Source organism: Echinops telfairi, unplaced genomic scaffold, assembly GCF_000313985.2.
Source record: "Echinops telfairi isolate 266 unplaced genomic scaffold, ASM31398v2 ScPeMD7_2186;HRSCAF=2738, whole genome shotgun sequence".
Classification (NCBI taxonomy): domain Eukaryota; kingdom Metazoa; phylum Chordata; class Mammalia; order Afrosoricida; family Tenrecidae; genus Echinops; species Echinops telfairi.
This window is the reverse complement of record NW_022106084.1, coordinates 6,857,708-6,872,813: the sequence shown is the minus strand read 5'-3', so window position 1 is coordinate 6,872,813 and position 15,106 is coordinate 6,857,708. Positions and strand designations below refer to the sequence as shown.

Sequence of the window (15,106 nt, the reverse complement as noted above, 5' to 3'; positions counted from 1 at the left end):
CCGGCGCGCGCCCCTGGACCGTGTCCCTCGGCTGCCCAGCCGGACCCGAAGCAACGGAAACCTAGGCTTAGGAGTGGGGACGGCAAAGTGTCGGAAGATGGCGGGGGCGGAGGGGGCGATGTCTTTGGAAGTAGGGGACTTTATAGCGCGGCGTCTGAACCTGACTGCCCACGTTCGAATCCTGGTCTGGGACACGATCTTTAACCCCCCCTCCTCCACCCCCACCCCCAGGTTCCTCGTGAAATGAAAAGCGCTTCGGAAAGTGTTTAACACGCGTGTCGCCTACCGCCTCTCCTAGTCCAGGGACCAATTCGCGCGCGGACTGCAAGAGGCGCGGGGCGACAGGGCGATGGGCAGGGCCGTGGGGACGAGGGTCTGGGCCAGACTGGTCCAGGCCTCGCTCGGCAGCCTGAACTGGGGAGCGGTTGGCACTGGGCATCGGTCTCCGCAGGGAGGAAGGGCCCTACGAGTCCCTTTTCTTTGGGGCCACAGGTAAACGGGAGCCATCCCTCCGTCATTAGAGTTGTCATCCAACTCCCGATCACCTACGTTTAGAACTGGAGACGCGTGGCAAGTGGAGCGTGTGCAGAAGTCATGGGCAAGCGATGTCTTGCCGGGAGAACTGGATGTTGACGGAGTAAAAATAGGGTTTAGTGTGGTGCCCCAGCCCAGCCAAGTGAGCGAGAGAGTGTCTTTCATCAAACCTCGGTGTAGGTTTGCGTCGGGGTAGTTCTGCCCCAGCCGGCTCTGTCCTAATTTTTTTTAAATCGTTTTATTAGGGGCTCATACAACTCTTATCACAATCCATACATACATCAATTCTTACCCCGCACCCTACTCTGTCCATCTTCTTACTCCCTTGTTCGTGGTTGGGGTGGGGTGCCGCAGACAAACTCGTGAGACTTCCGAAGTGTGGATTCCCGAGAGAGAGAGAGAGAGAGAGAGAGAGAGAGAGAGAGAGAGAGAGAGAGAGAGAGAGAGAACATTACTTACTCCTGCAGAAATTTCCAGAGTCATTCATTCCCTGATCTCGAGCTTACACTCTGATTAGGCCTTTGGAGACGATGGGAGGGCAAGAAGGCCGATCCGGCTAACTGTGTATTTTCATAAAATGCTAACTGGGAAGAAGTTACCCCTAAAGTAACAGAAACAAGGCGTCTTCTTGTTTGTAGATCTTTATACCTAATAAGATAGAGCATTTTTTTTCAACGATCAAATTGGGAGAAGTCTTGCATTTATTTTAAGCTTAACATAGCGCTGTGGGGAGCGGAAGAAAGAAGAGCCGGCTGACCCCAGCATTGTGTGTTATATGCGTATCTGCAGCCCAAGATTGTGTGCGCAAATATAGACACTGTTGTTTTGGGTAGCTGCATTGTTTCAAATAATTTCCTTTCTAACGTGGGGAAAATTAGGATAAAAAATGCCAAGTACCTAGTAATATTGGTGGTTTTTTTCCTCTAATTTTCATTTAATTACTGTATTGTCTGGCCCTGATTTGTTTGTATATTTTAAGAACGATTATTATTGAATGTAAACCTTGTCTTCAGACATGAACATTAATTAAGCTTTTCTTAGTACTTCTTAACTTTGCTGAAAATTTTAAATGGTTTAGTTTTATGCATGTAAGGATATAATTTTAACAATACCTCATCAAGTTTTGTTCTTTTTGCTTCAAAAATTCTTCAATGAGTAAATAATTTCAGTTTATAATAGATCATTAGAGAAGCTGATGCCAGGGGCTTGGGTGGAGAGCGGATGTTTTGAGAATGATGAGGGCAATGAATGTACAAATGTGTTTTACACAATTGATGTATATATGGATTGTGATAAGAGTTGTAAAAAAAAAAAGAATAGTTCATTAGGAGGGAAAACACGGAAATGGAAACGGAAAATAGAAGTCACCTGTAATCTTACCACTCAGAGATGACCACTAACACCCTGTTGGCAATCTGTAGTGGTCCAACAAGGAGCTCTGGTGGTGCAGTGGGTTTCTGCATTGAGCTGGTAACTATGAGGTCAGAGATGCTAGTGGTTTTGAACTGCTGTCCTTGCAGTGAGCAGCCTTAGCCTCTGATAATTTTCTTCATTCTTATATATATTTTTAAGTATTTAAAGTATCTGCCTGGTTGAGAAATGTTAATACTGTATAGTCCCTAATGGTAAACATGTATATTTATACTTGTCAAACTACAAAAGCTCTGGCCTAAAGCAAAGCCAGTCTTTAGGTACTTTCTTTTTTTTTTTTTTTCTTTTTTTTTTTTTCTTTAGGTACTTTCATAGGTACTTTCATAGGATAAAGTGTATACAGTCATTTATATATAAACTAAGAGTGTAACCCTGAAATCATCCTGATTTTACTACTAACAAGGTTTGCAACTAGCATAAATATCTTAAGATTTCTGCTCTGCACATCACAGCTTTTCACTAGTCCATCAAAGTACTTTGCACTTTCCCCGTAACAAAACTCTCATGTTTTTGCCCATGTTCTGCCTTCTTCTCAATCACCCCACCCCTTCTCATATTTGTCTAACAAACTCCTGCTTCCCTTCAAAACTCAGACCAAGTGTTTCCTCCGTTGCGAGACCTGACCTGAGTTTTTACATTGTTGTGCTTCCTACTTATCTCTGTTACAGATAGCATTTACCATAATGTCTCACAATTTTTAACCTGTACATTTATCTGTACATCTGTCTCTTCCTTCTACACCATGAGCTTTTTGAGGCTAGGGGGCCTGGTTCTGTTCACTGTTTTATCCTCAAACACTAAGTAGGCCTTCCACTAAATGTGTTGAGTGAATAAATGAATGGCTCTCTCTGCCTTTAAAATAGAGAATTTAAAGTATAAACATTAAAATTTCAGCTTTAAAAGCCTTATGTAAAATTTTAAATTCTGGGCTGTATTGTTATGTGCAGTTTGAAAGCACCAGCCACTCCATGAGAGAAAGATGCGGCTTGCTATTTCCTTAAGAACTGCGTTCTCAGAAGCCCACCGGGCAAGTTCTACTCTGTCCTGTGAGGTGTGGTGGTGTGTGCAAATTGTAGCCCAACAGGATAAAGATACTTAAATAAAATAATATAATACGTTTATTTCTACCAGTTTGAATAGAATTGTACTTCTGTTTCAGAGATGGTCTTGTTACATTTACCTTAAATAAGCTTTTATCTATTTTTGCTTTATATTAGAAAAAAATGGGTTTATTCCTATCTTTCTGTTATACTATAGGTTTATAGAAATATGTTGTACTTCGATGTGTTTTCCTTCATGTGATAAATGCAAGTTTTATTAAAAAAAAAAAGATAAGTGTACTTAATTCACTTTAAAAACAACCGTTCCCATTCATCCCTCTAATAGAGTACATACAGTAGAGGGATTTTATTTGCTAAGATGAATTTTATTTGACAGTCCAAATTCTTTAATGCTTTTGCCATTTCCTTTGAGCCACACCTGCACCTTGTCCAAGAAAGAGTGTGGTGTTGAGCATCAAGATGACAGGTTTTATAAGCGCTTAGCAAATTAAATTCGAGACTGCCAAGGCGAATCATCTCTCGCCTTGTGATGCTGTCCTCCCTCAAGCCAGAGTCCTTTGGTGTTAATAGATTCTGGGTTGATTGAAGGGAACTATTTTTTTTTTTGAGATGTAATTACTTAAACTAGTTTCACTTGTATGGTGGCGCTAACTGTGTGTAACCTTGTTTTCCTAGCCTCTCTCCGCTGGATGTCGTCTAACAAATTTCCTGGATCGTCTGGGTCAAATATGACATATTATCTGGTTGTAGGTGTCGCAGTCAGTGCTGGTGGATACTATGTAAGTGTTTGAGTACTTTGAGTGTTGAGGAACTCGGCTATTTTACAGTCCATGGTAAAACTCAGAGCCGTGTCACGTCAGACCATGATATAAATGAAATATTCAACATAGCCAATGGTTTAAATGTCAGTAAGCATACTTTTGAAAAATACTTTGAATCATTGGAAGTATTAACTAAAATATTATAGAAATTTAAAAAAGTTATCAAATCAGCATTTCTTAATGCTACTGTGTGACCAGTGAGCACTAGTAAAAGTAATGCTATTATAAATAGCACTGATGGTGGCTGACACTTATTTATTGAGTGCATCTCTTATGCCAAGCTCATGGCTCATTTAATAATTACATTAATTCTTTAAGGTAGGTACTTTTATGAACATTTAAAAGCAAATATTGTTGAAAGTCAACTCACTTTTTGCTGTTTAGAAATGGAGATTTGTTCGGACGTTCTTTTCAAATTCATGAAGTATAGACATCTATGAAATAAAAAAGCACGCTTAGCTTTCCAACTGCTCTTTCACTGCCAGGGTCGTGATAGTTAAATTTGTAAGACAAAAAAACATGTAATTGCCTGATTTTGAAGGTAAAATAATAGAACATTTGTCCACTAAGTAATATAAGCTTGTTGACGCCTTCACTTTTTCATCGTAAGTTTTCTAAGTCAAAATAGAACCTTCACTATGAATCAAATAGGACACATATGTTCTTCAAGAAACTATGAGAATATGTAATGACTACACTTTGGTTTAACCCTTCAAAAGTATACATAAAGGGGCCAAGTCAGTGAAACTGGGGGAAAGCGGCAGGGAGATGAATTGGCACAATAACCCCAGCGCTGGGCTCATGCACATCCAAGGTTACAACAATGGAGCAGGCCAGGCAGCATTTCATTCTGTAGAACATAAGGTCCCCGTGAGCTGGAGCTCACTCAGGGCAATTCGTACCAGCAGTGGTATCACTAGGAGCCCTTTGATGGGACCCTGAAGGATGGTCAAGGTCAATGCCATTTTGGATATGCTTTATTTAGATGTAAACACAGTTACAAGAAATAACACGGAAAAAGAAAAAAAAGAAAGAAAGAACACGGAGAGACCGGGAACACCCTTCACCTCATTTCTCCCACTGGGAACGCTTCCCTAACAGGAAGGAATACAATATTTCAATCCATTAACCTCGTTCAGGTTTCCCCAGTCTTACAGGTACTCGTTTGTAGGTGTGTGTGTATCCATGTAACTTGCTCACCTGTGTCCATTCAGGTCGCCATCACCAAGTCAAGAGAGAGGACAGTCCCATCACCACAAGGATCCTGCATTTTGCCCTTTTCTAATTCCACTCGCTTCCCAACCACTACTCTATTCTCCAGTGTTGTGCTTTTTTTTTTTTTCACTTTAAGAATGTTACATAAATGGAACCAGAAACTATGTAGCCTTTTGAGACTGGATTTGCCTTTTGAGACTGGATTTTCTTTTTCCCCTCCTCCGTCAGTCAAATGTCCCTAAAGATCCATCCAAATTGTTGTGTGTATCAATTCCTTTCCATCGGCTTCACCCAATGCAGGACCTCTGGGCTGGTTGGATCCTGGCTACTGCAAGTAAACCTGGGATAAAAGTGTATGGGCAGGCTTTCTCGTGAACAAAATGTCCATTTCCCTGGGATAAGTGCTGGAGGTGGTTTCTAAATGCCTGTCGGGATATTTTGGTTCTCACATCAGTCGCTGCTTTCCTCGCTGTCATTCCGTGTGTCTGGTGTGTGTTTTCAGTTCTCCTTGACCCTGGTCGAACGGTTGCTTCTTCCTTTTCCTGACCATTCTACTCCACGGCAAAGGCTTCTCCAGGGAAGTAAACAAGCAGGTGGCGGGTGTGTGGTCTCTCTTTCGTTGTGTTGTGGTGATGGTTTAGACTTCTAAGAATGAGCACATAGAGAACTGGATATACTTGTTTAAAAAAATAATTTACAAGCATTTTATTTGGTAACAATAGTTGTAATTCCATCGAAGTAAAATAGTGTAATATGTTCATTCTCTCACTTGAACTGTGTATACTTTGAACTTGCCATGATGAATCTCAGAGCTCAAAGGACATCTTTACTTTCAGGCCTACAAAAGAGTCAGAGCAGAGCAATCCAAGCACACTGGTCATGTGACACAGTTGGAAGGCAAAGGCAAAGCAGAGTTACACCCACTTCAAGGTAAAGTCAGTTTCTTATTGTCTTTCCCCACCAGCTTCGTCTAGCAAGGAAAAAGCTTTGCTTTGGGCTTCTTGATCAACTTAATGGCTCTGGGAAGTTCATTCAGGAATGAAAAATGCAACCAGAATCTAATGAATATCGCTATGCTTTTTGGATGAGGGCATTCGATGGCTGAAACAGGTTTCCGTTTATAGTATTGACCATGGCTTTGAGGTCTCTGTGTGATAAATATGACTCTCCTCCTGCTGAGGCTTCCTTTTATGCATAACAGTGTCTGTTTCTTCCAGCAGCCTGATATGTTTGAGTTTGCCTTTCACTTTTTTGCCTTAAAAAAACCACAAACCTAATTTTTGTTTCAATTGTGGCTGAGATCTCCAAGGCTTCGTTCTTTTCAAAGAATGCTTCACTCCTGAATCAGCCAGATGTATCAAGTTCCTCAGTTGATTAGGTTGATAACAAAATGGTGACCAAAAGAGTAGAAAATTTCTGTTTCACTCTACCGTATATTGCTTTCAACTTGCTTGCTGTTTGTCATACTTTTTTCCATCTCAATATAGTTCCCTGATTATTAATTTATCCAGGGGCAGATAAGCTAGTTTTTTTATGGAATACTGTTAACCTGTTAGTCATAACAATAAACAACAGAATATCTTCAATAAAAATTGGCCAGTTATAATTGGCAATAATGAAATATTGCATTTTTATAACACTTTATTTGCTTTAAACTTTCATCCACATTTTTTTAGTTCGTCTTCACAACAGGCCTATGACATAGGTATCACCAACATCCGTCTTTTTGACAGATGGTGGAAGTTAATTTGAGAAAGGATGTGTGGTTCCACAAAGTCACACAGTGAGTGAGTTGGCCGTTCAACCGTGCTCCCTCACGACAAGTTAACTGTGTCTTTACATGTTCTTGGTATTTGAATCAGTAATACATGTTGTTTCAGGGCACAGAAGAGACCCAAATATAGTTTAAGGAGAACATTGATTAAATCTTAAACAGAACAAAGACACATCGTCTGGAGGAAGGAGACCTTTAGCATGAGGCCAAAATGGCATCGGGGGATTTAGAGTCAGGAGGGTAGTAATATTTAAAGGAAAGCATCATAAATTCATGATTGATGGCCAATCAATGTATCACAGCTTTTTGTGGGACTACAGAAGTAAGAAACAAGGCCATGAGTGGGACACATTCACTATTAGATAGAACAGCTTACAAGATTGGTCCAGGGCCTTCAGGCCCAGGCAGTCAGGGCCTGACTGATAAAGGCCTGACTCAGGATGATGCGACCAGTACTGTCCATCAAGAACATAACCAGGCAAGCCCTTAAGAGAGACTGCACCTCCTTGGGCTGGTCAGAGAGGGAGTGGAGGCAATCAGCTTTCTAGTGCTCTCTGTGTGAGGGCAAGGTTGTGCACATCCTTGGTTAATGGTCAGAAAGAATTCAATGAGGCTTAATCCACATGGAGACTCTACAAATGGGTTTTACCTTCTGCAAAAAGGATGCTGAGAATTGAAGCTCAAATACAATGTGAATGATTTCTTTTTAAAGTTCAACAGGTTCAAAAGGGTTCACAGAGAAGCAGGTCCCCCACTTCCCCTTCTCAGAGGCAACCAGTGTTACCAGTATCTTTGAATTCTTGAAAGTCTTGCACAATACAACTATCTGGGTACATGGATAGATGCGTATATTTTGTCCGAACACAACTTGTATCATATGCTGTGCATTGTTCTTTGCCTTCTTTTCACTTAACCATCTATCTTGAGGACCATTACGCATAGCCTATCTTGGTTTGGGTTTTTCTGGAATGACTGTACAGTATCCCATTGTACTATATGCTCTTTAAATTAATACTTGGCTTGCTGGACAACATCCTGTAGGTGAAGAAGAGAACCCTGTGGAAGCAGAGAAGGCAAATTCAGAAGCCCCTGAGGTATCTGTCACGGAAGCAGGGGAAGCCAGTTCAGAAGCCGCTGAAGTATGTGCTGTGGAAGCAGAGGTTATAGGTGCCAAGGAAGCTCCGCATGGTACAGATGCAGTCATAAAAGAGGATCCAGCTTGTCCAGAAAATGGCCCTGTTCTGTTGGGGACAGCAGCAGTCGGTGCTGAAATGGGGCAGGAGGGCACAGATGCCTCTGGGGATGGAACCAGGGAGGTGAAAGGTGAAGTGACCCCAGGGGTCACAAAGGCAGCCCCATATGAGGCTGCTGCCAGTAGTTATGACACCGATATTGCAGAGGAGGAGGGCTCTGGGGACCATGCTGAACTAGAAAGTAATATTTCCGCAGTTGAGTTGGAGCCCTCTGCCGAGGAGGCTGTGTTACTGGAGGAGGCCAGTGCTGGTTCTGAAGGCTAGTCTCATGCTGGGAGACATTCCAACAAAACATACTTTGTGGTGTCTTAGGGCTAGTTCTGTATTACCGAACATTTTTCCCCCCTAGAAAACGTTAATGTGCCTTGAAAGTTTCTGGTGTCTACTGATAGACTTTAGGATTGAGAGATTTGAGATTTTCCATGTTTCCAGACTTTTATGCTGTCTGATATGAGAATATGAAATTGCAGTAATGAGCATAAATAGTTTCACTTTTTAATTACGCTTTTAATTGAATAATCTAAGCAACCTGTATGCATCTAATGTTTTCCTTATATCTTTGCCTTATTTTATTAGCTGTCAATCTGAATTATTGGGTGGTGATTTGAATGAATTTAAATAAAATGGAAAAATCTTGCAGCGCTTCTACTTTATTTACAAAAAATACACAACATAGAAAATGTAGTAATATATTATATATGTATTTATAAAAATATATTGCATATTAATGTACACACATATCAATGACATGAATAAATGAAAAATTTGCAATATCATTGAAGAAAGAACATCTAATTTATGGAGAACTCTGCATATGACAATGTAGATACCCTTTCTATTTATTGTGCCAGGGAAAATTCACTCATTCATATATTTAGCAAATATTAACTGAGCATCTACAACTGGTCAAGCTCTTTTTCAAGTGCTGGGGATAGAAACTAAAATGATAGGAATTCCCATTCTCTCCGGTTTTTATTCTAGATGGGACCAGATAATAAGATAAATAGGAACGTATGTGAGACAATGATAAATCCTAAGGAGAAAAGCGGTGAAGGGAAGAAGAACATAAGGGTCGAGGTGGTCATTTTCGATAGGGCAGGGAGAGCTGCCTCCTGTGAGGCAGCTCCTGGATGAAGGACTGAGGGTGTAGAAGAGCCCTCCTCTAGAGGGAATCTGGATGCGGGTGATTGCAGAGAACTACAGGGTCTAAAGCAGGAGGACAGAAGGGCTGGGAGTGGGGAGGTTCAAGAAACTGCAAGGCTATTGGGAAATAATGATTCATCTTATAAATGTAGAATTATTTTTACAAATTTCATTGTCGAAAATATTTTTAAATGACTAGGTTTTCCATTTAAATGATAGTAACATTAAAATTTTTCTGGACAGTGATACCATGTTATTGTACTGAACTTTCTAAATAAAGGTTGAGAAAAAAATTTTTTTAAAGAAAAATATAGCGAGGTGACCAGCATTGCTGAAGTGACATCAAGCTGAGGGGGATGACGAGGATGACCTCAGAGAAGATGGAGTGGGTATGGGAAGACGGCTGCATCAGCTAGATCCGCGGTTCTTAACCTGTGGGTCACAACCCCTTTCACAGGGGCCACCTAAGGCCATCGGAAAACACATAAATATTTCACAACATATATGATTAATCACTATGCTTTAATTATGTTCAATTTATAACAATGAAAAATACATCCTGCATGTCAGATATTTATATTACGATTCATAACAGCAGCAAAATTACAGTTATGAAGTAGCAACGAAAATCTTTTTATGGTTGGGGGTCACCACAACACGAAGAACTGAATCAAAGGGTCGCAGCATGAGCAAGGTTGAGAACTACTGCTCTAGATCATGTAGGGTCTTGCCGGATTTTAGCTCATACTTGGAGTCAGTTGGGCAATGGTAGTGGACATGCTGATGTTCTGCCTTGATTCCCTTTACAGTTCATGTACCCCCAGCTGCTATGAGTGTTACAACCCTACTCTCATCCCCTCCCCCAGCCCCACCCCAGCAGCCCAGAGTTCCGTACTGACTGCTACTGCTGTTGTGTATAAAAGAGGAGGCGGGTGATAACGTTGGCTGGTTCGATGCCTGTGGTATTTGGAAAGCACACAGACCAAGGCCCGTGGCATTAGGAGGCCTCTGAGTACAGTACTACTGAAGACAAAAACTGACAGGCTCGGGTCTATCAATGAGCTACATAAAACGAAGTGTCCAAGGCCCTCAGGTTCTTATAGCAAGACAGAAGGCAGAGCACAGGCAGGCACAGGACTGAATTGTATGGCTGGTGGAACGTAGGAGAACTGTCTATTGTTAACCTTGGCAACATCCTGTTCCAACGCATGGTCTTTACAGGTGAGGAATGAGACCGTACGATTTGAAATGGAGATATCTGGAGAGTTGAACTTAAGTCTTGATCTCCTAGCTTTTGCTCAACCCCCAGTACCTGCAGAAAAGCCCACTCTCCCTTGTTGGAGAATAAGAACCCCCCTTGTATGAAGACCTGGAAGTGATTTCAAATGAATGCCGGCCTGTCTCAAGATCAGCTCTTCTCCTCCTCACCGAGATCAATTTGCTGCCCAGTTTAGAAGGCCGTGCTTTGAAATGGACCAGGAAGTGTATATACAGCCAACGCCACAGAGGGTGAACAAAACAGAAGCAAAAGGAAAAGAGGGCGGAGAGAGAAGCAGCAGCAGAGAAGGAGAGACAGTGGGGAGGGAGAGAGGAAGGGACCTCCTGAAAGAGCTGTAATCCTGAGGACAGCAACAGGCCGGGGGCAGGGCCCGGAGGTCCAGAAAAGACAATGAGTCCGTGGTGGTGCTAAGAGAGCCAGTGAAATTGTTACACAGACAGCTCCGTCCTGAAGGGGGCAAGGGGAGGTCTGTCTTCAGGCAGCCTGCACGGCTGAGAGGAGGTGTGCTATTTTGCTGCTTTAACAGCCCAGGGCACTGTTCTGTAATGGGGAAGGGGGACTTCCAGACCCTGCCTACATGTTTCCTGATCCTGATCCTGATCCCGAGTGGTAGCATGTAAATCCTTATCGCACGCTTTACTTCAGCTTTATCTGGACCACTTCCACTCCTTGGTAGTTATTATTGTACTTTTGTCTGCAGGTCTGTCCTAAAAAAGTCCTATTTCATTTCCTTTTCAAAGAAATGCTTTAAGATCTCAATGGTCTTCAAATTCATATGAAACTGCAAGGAGTTCTGGCTAATCAAAGCAAACTTGAAAAGAACAAAGAACCTTACACTTCCTGAATTCTAAACATAAAGCTACACTAATCAAACCAGTATGGTACATACTGCCGTGAGGATGGATACAATGATCTATTGATTTTGAGAAGAGTGCCAAGTCCGTTCAATGGAAAACAAATGTTAACAAAAAAACAAGCAACCAATAGTCATTGAGTCAATTCCAATCCATAAGGACCCTCTATGGGGTTTCCAGGTTATAAATCTTTCTCCAGCAGAATGGATGGTGGGTTTGAGCAGTCAACGTTGTGTTAGAAATCCAAACTTACCCAACAACAAAAGGAGAAGGAACGTGGTTTTTATTTATTTATTTATTTATTTATTTATTTATTTATTTATTAAATCATTTTATTAGGGGCTCATACAACTCTTATCACAATCCATATGCACATCAATTGTGTAAAACGCATCTGTACATTCATTGCCTGGAACGTGGTTTCTAAATGGACAAACTGTTTGAATAGACGTCACCAAAGGGGGTGGGGGAAGCTCTCGATGCCCTCACTCGTGTAAAGCCTCCATGGAAAGCTCTGCTCTGGTCTGCAGCTGGTCTCGGTGCAGCAGTTTGGATGCCCATCGAGTGGAAAGTTCACTCAACTTTATCTTCTCAGTCAGAATTACGTACAATGACCCAAGTCAAATTTCCATGGTGTTGACTATTATTTCTCTTTCTAATCTTTAGCCCTCTTCAATTAGACCATGAACCAGGTGAGTTGTGTCTTTTAAAATTGATGTGGGTGATATGTTATTGAAGGCCTCCTCTTCAACCTCATCTCATCCCTTCTTAAAATGAGTTAGCCATTTGTAAACGGGTGACTATTTGATGTATTGTCCCTATAAACTATTCTTAAAGCATCAATGATTCCACCATTCTGCCACTTAAATTTTGAAAAGTTGATGTTTGTTCTTCTTTTATGTTGCTTTGATAGGGGGCGTCTTTTCAAATTGATTCCTACCCTTCTTAATGCCTCTAATGAGATCTTGTTCAGACATGTTTAGCAATTGAATAGGAATTTATTTTGGTGGAAAAAATTTTTTAAAGTCTGTGTTTCTTTTTTCCCCATAATATAAAATTTCCATTAACTTTAGAAGACCCTTCATACTAACAGGAGCCCTGGTGGAGAAGTGGTTATGTGATGGGCTGCCAACTGCAGGGTCTGCAGTTCTAAACCACCAGCGGCTCCTCTAGAGAAAGGCAGGGCTTTGTCTTTCTCTTTGTTTAACTTTCAGAGACAATTTACAATCTCAGAAACCCTCAGGGCCAAGTCTACTCTGTCCTATAGGGTCACTATGAACCTAAATCAACTTGAAGGTAGTGAGTTTGGTGTTTTTCATACTAAAAACCATTACATTGTGCAACTTAAAAGGTAAACAGTGTAGTATATGGATTACATCACAATAAAGCTATAAAAGAAATTAAGTTCTAAAAGAAATTAGATAGCTAGCTATTTTGACTAGCATGATACCATGATACTCCACAAGATATCACATATTTAATGTATTAAGCCACACTACTTTCAATCCTGCTGAGAGACAGAAAATGTTAATTTAAGGCTTTTTCTTTGGAGCATCTTAAAAGTTCTTATTTGAATTCAGACATATATATGAGAAGATTTTTTAAAGTTCATGGAAAAGTTGAATTAAAAGATAGTGGAATTTTCAATGCACTTTATAAAAGCATCCACGTAAATGCTTTATAACCCTATTAAAAATGAATCATACACAAGCACTATTTTTCCCAGTGTGATGGTTATGGATTAGGTCAACTAGACATTCCTCGATAAAGGTAGAGGTAGAGTTCAACTTATTAATCGAACCAAAGCCTGATGACACCTCTTTGGGGATGTGGCCTTATGTATGAGGAAGAGACCGAGCAGAATCAAATACACTCTGGCCCTTTGCCTTCTGCTGGAGCTGGATCTTGTCTCTGGTTCCGCCAAGGGGCTACTCACTGCGGATTCATTTCACTGACTTTGGGCTCATTTACTTCTGCATCCACCAGCCTGTGCTCCCTGCAACCCCTGCTTTGTTATCCTGCTTCCTGTTCATCAGCTTCCACAAGTCATGAGAAGCCTGACCGGACTGGACTTACCTATTTCTACCACTGTTTAAGCCATTTCTCTCTATAAATCTCTTCTTGTATTCAAACACATACAAGCATCACTGGTCTTGCTTCTCTAGCAACCTAACACACCCACAAACACATTATAGTGATTTGATCTGACATAAAGCTAAGGCATATTGCCCTACTGCAAAGTAAAAGAGAGAGAGAAGAAAACACACATGTAGTTTTTGCTGATTTGCCGAAACCAAGGTCAGAGTTACAGGCCATCAAAATCACTTGTTTATTTTTTGTATTGTGCAAAACTGTGCACTGAGATTTGTTTCTGAAAGAAATGTTACGATGAACTGAGGAGAAGAAAGCACTACAGAATCTCGAGCGGCTTAGAATCCATACCACGGTTATTACCTTCTGCTTACAGACTAGCAGACAACACAGTATTAGTACTGACAAAGATTCGTTTTGATTGCATACAGTGGTAGCTCATCTTTGCAAATTCCAGTGTACCTTTCACAGACCAGCCTGGGCCATGCACAAGATTTTTCATGTGACCTGAAACTGTGCTTCAGGACTTCCTTACAGTCTGCCTTGATGCTTATGATCGTCTTACTTCAGGCTGAACTTTCTTTTCTTTTAAAAAAAATCATTTTATTGGGGGCTCTTAGTACTCTTATAACCATCCATACATCCATTGTGTCAAGCACATTTGTAGATATGTTGCCATTATCCTTTTCAAAACATTTTCTTTCTACTTGAGTCCTTGGTATCAGTTCCTCATTTTTTCCTCCCTCCTCCACCCTCCCACCCTCATGAACCTTTCATAAATTATAAATTATTATTACTTTCACGTCTTACACCATCCATTGTCTCCTTTCACCCATGTTTCTGTTGTTCGCCACCTTGGGTAGGGGTGGGTTATTCATTGATCATTGCGATCGGTTCCCCCTTTCTCCCGCCACCTTCTCCCTACCCTCATGGTATTGTTACTCCCATTATTATTCCTAAGGGGTTTATCTGTCTGAATTCCATGTGTCCAGAGTCCTTATCCATACCAGTGTACATGCTATGGTCTAGCTGGATTTGTAAGGTAAAACTGGGGTCATGATAGTGGGGGGAGGAAGCATTAAAGAACTAGGGGAATGTTGTGTGTTTTGCCAATGCTATACTGCACAATGGCTGGCTTGTCCCTTCCTGTGAGCCTTCTGTGAGGGATGTCCAATTGTCTACAGATGGGCTTTGGGTCTTCACTCCGACTCCTATCATTTGCATCAATATGATTGTTTGTTTTGGGTCTTCTGATGCCTGATACCTGATCCCGTCGACACCTCAAGACCACATAGGCTGGTGTGCTTCCTCCATGTGGGCTTTGTTGCTTTCCTGCTAGATGGCCAATTGTTTATCTTCAACCCTTAAGACCCCAGACTCAGGGTAAACTTTCAATAAATTTTCACTCCATGCCTATCATTTTTTCTTCCTTATATCTAGTTATCTTTTGTAATAAGTCTCTCTTTGATGAACTTACAAACTTTTTTTTAAGAGTCCTAGTGGTATAGTGTGTTACATATTGAATCACTAACTACAAGGTTCGCAGTTCAAACCCACAAGTACCTTGTCAGGAGAAACATCTGCTTCTGTTACTGAGATTTACAGTCTTAGAAACTCAAAAAGGCAGTTCCGCTCTGTCCTATGGGGTCC

The 15,106-nt window shown here is 41.2% G+C and overlaps 1 protein-coding gene across 1 annotated transcript; it reads left to right on the top strand.

Annotated features, from left to right (window-relative positions):
* The first annotated feature begins 3,700 nt into the window (after positions 1-3,700).
* LOC101658597 (mitochondria localized glutamic acid rich protein) lies at positions 3,701-8,726 on the top strand. The gene is made up of 3 exons (XM_013007109.2): positions 3,701-3,805; positions 5,899-5,992; positions 7,878-8,726. Exons 1-3 carry the CDS (start codon positions 3,716-3,718, stop codon positions 8,351-8,353), a joined length of 660 nt encoding a protein of 219 aa, XP_012862563.2. The 5' UTR covers positions 3,701-3,715; the 3' UTR covers positions 8,354-8,726.
* The last annotated feature ends 6,380 nt before the right edge of the window (positions 8,727-15,106 follow it).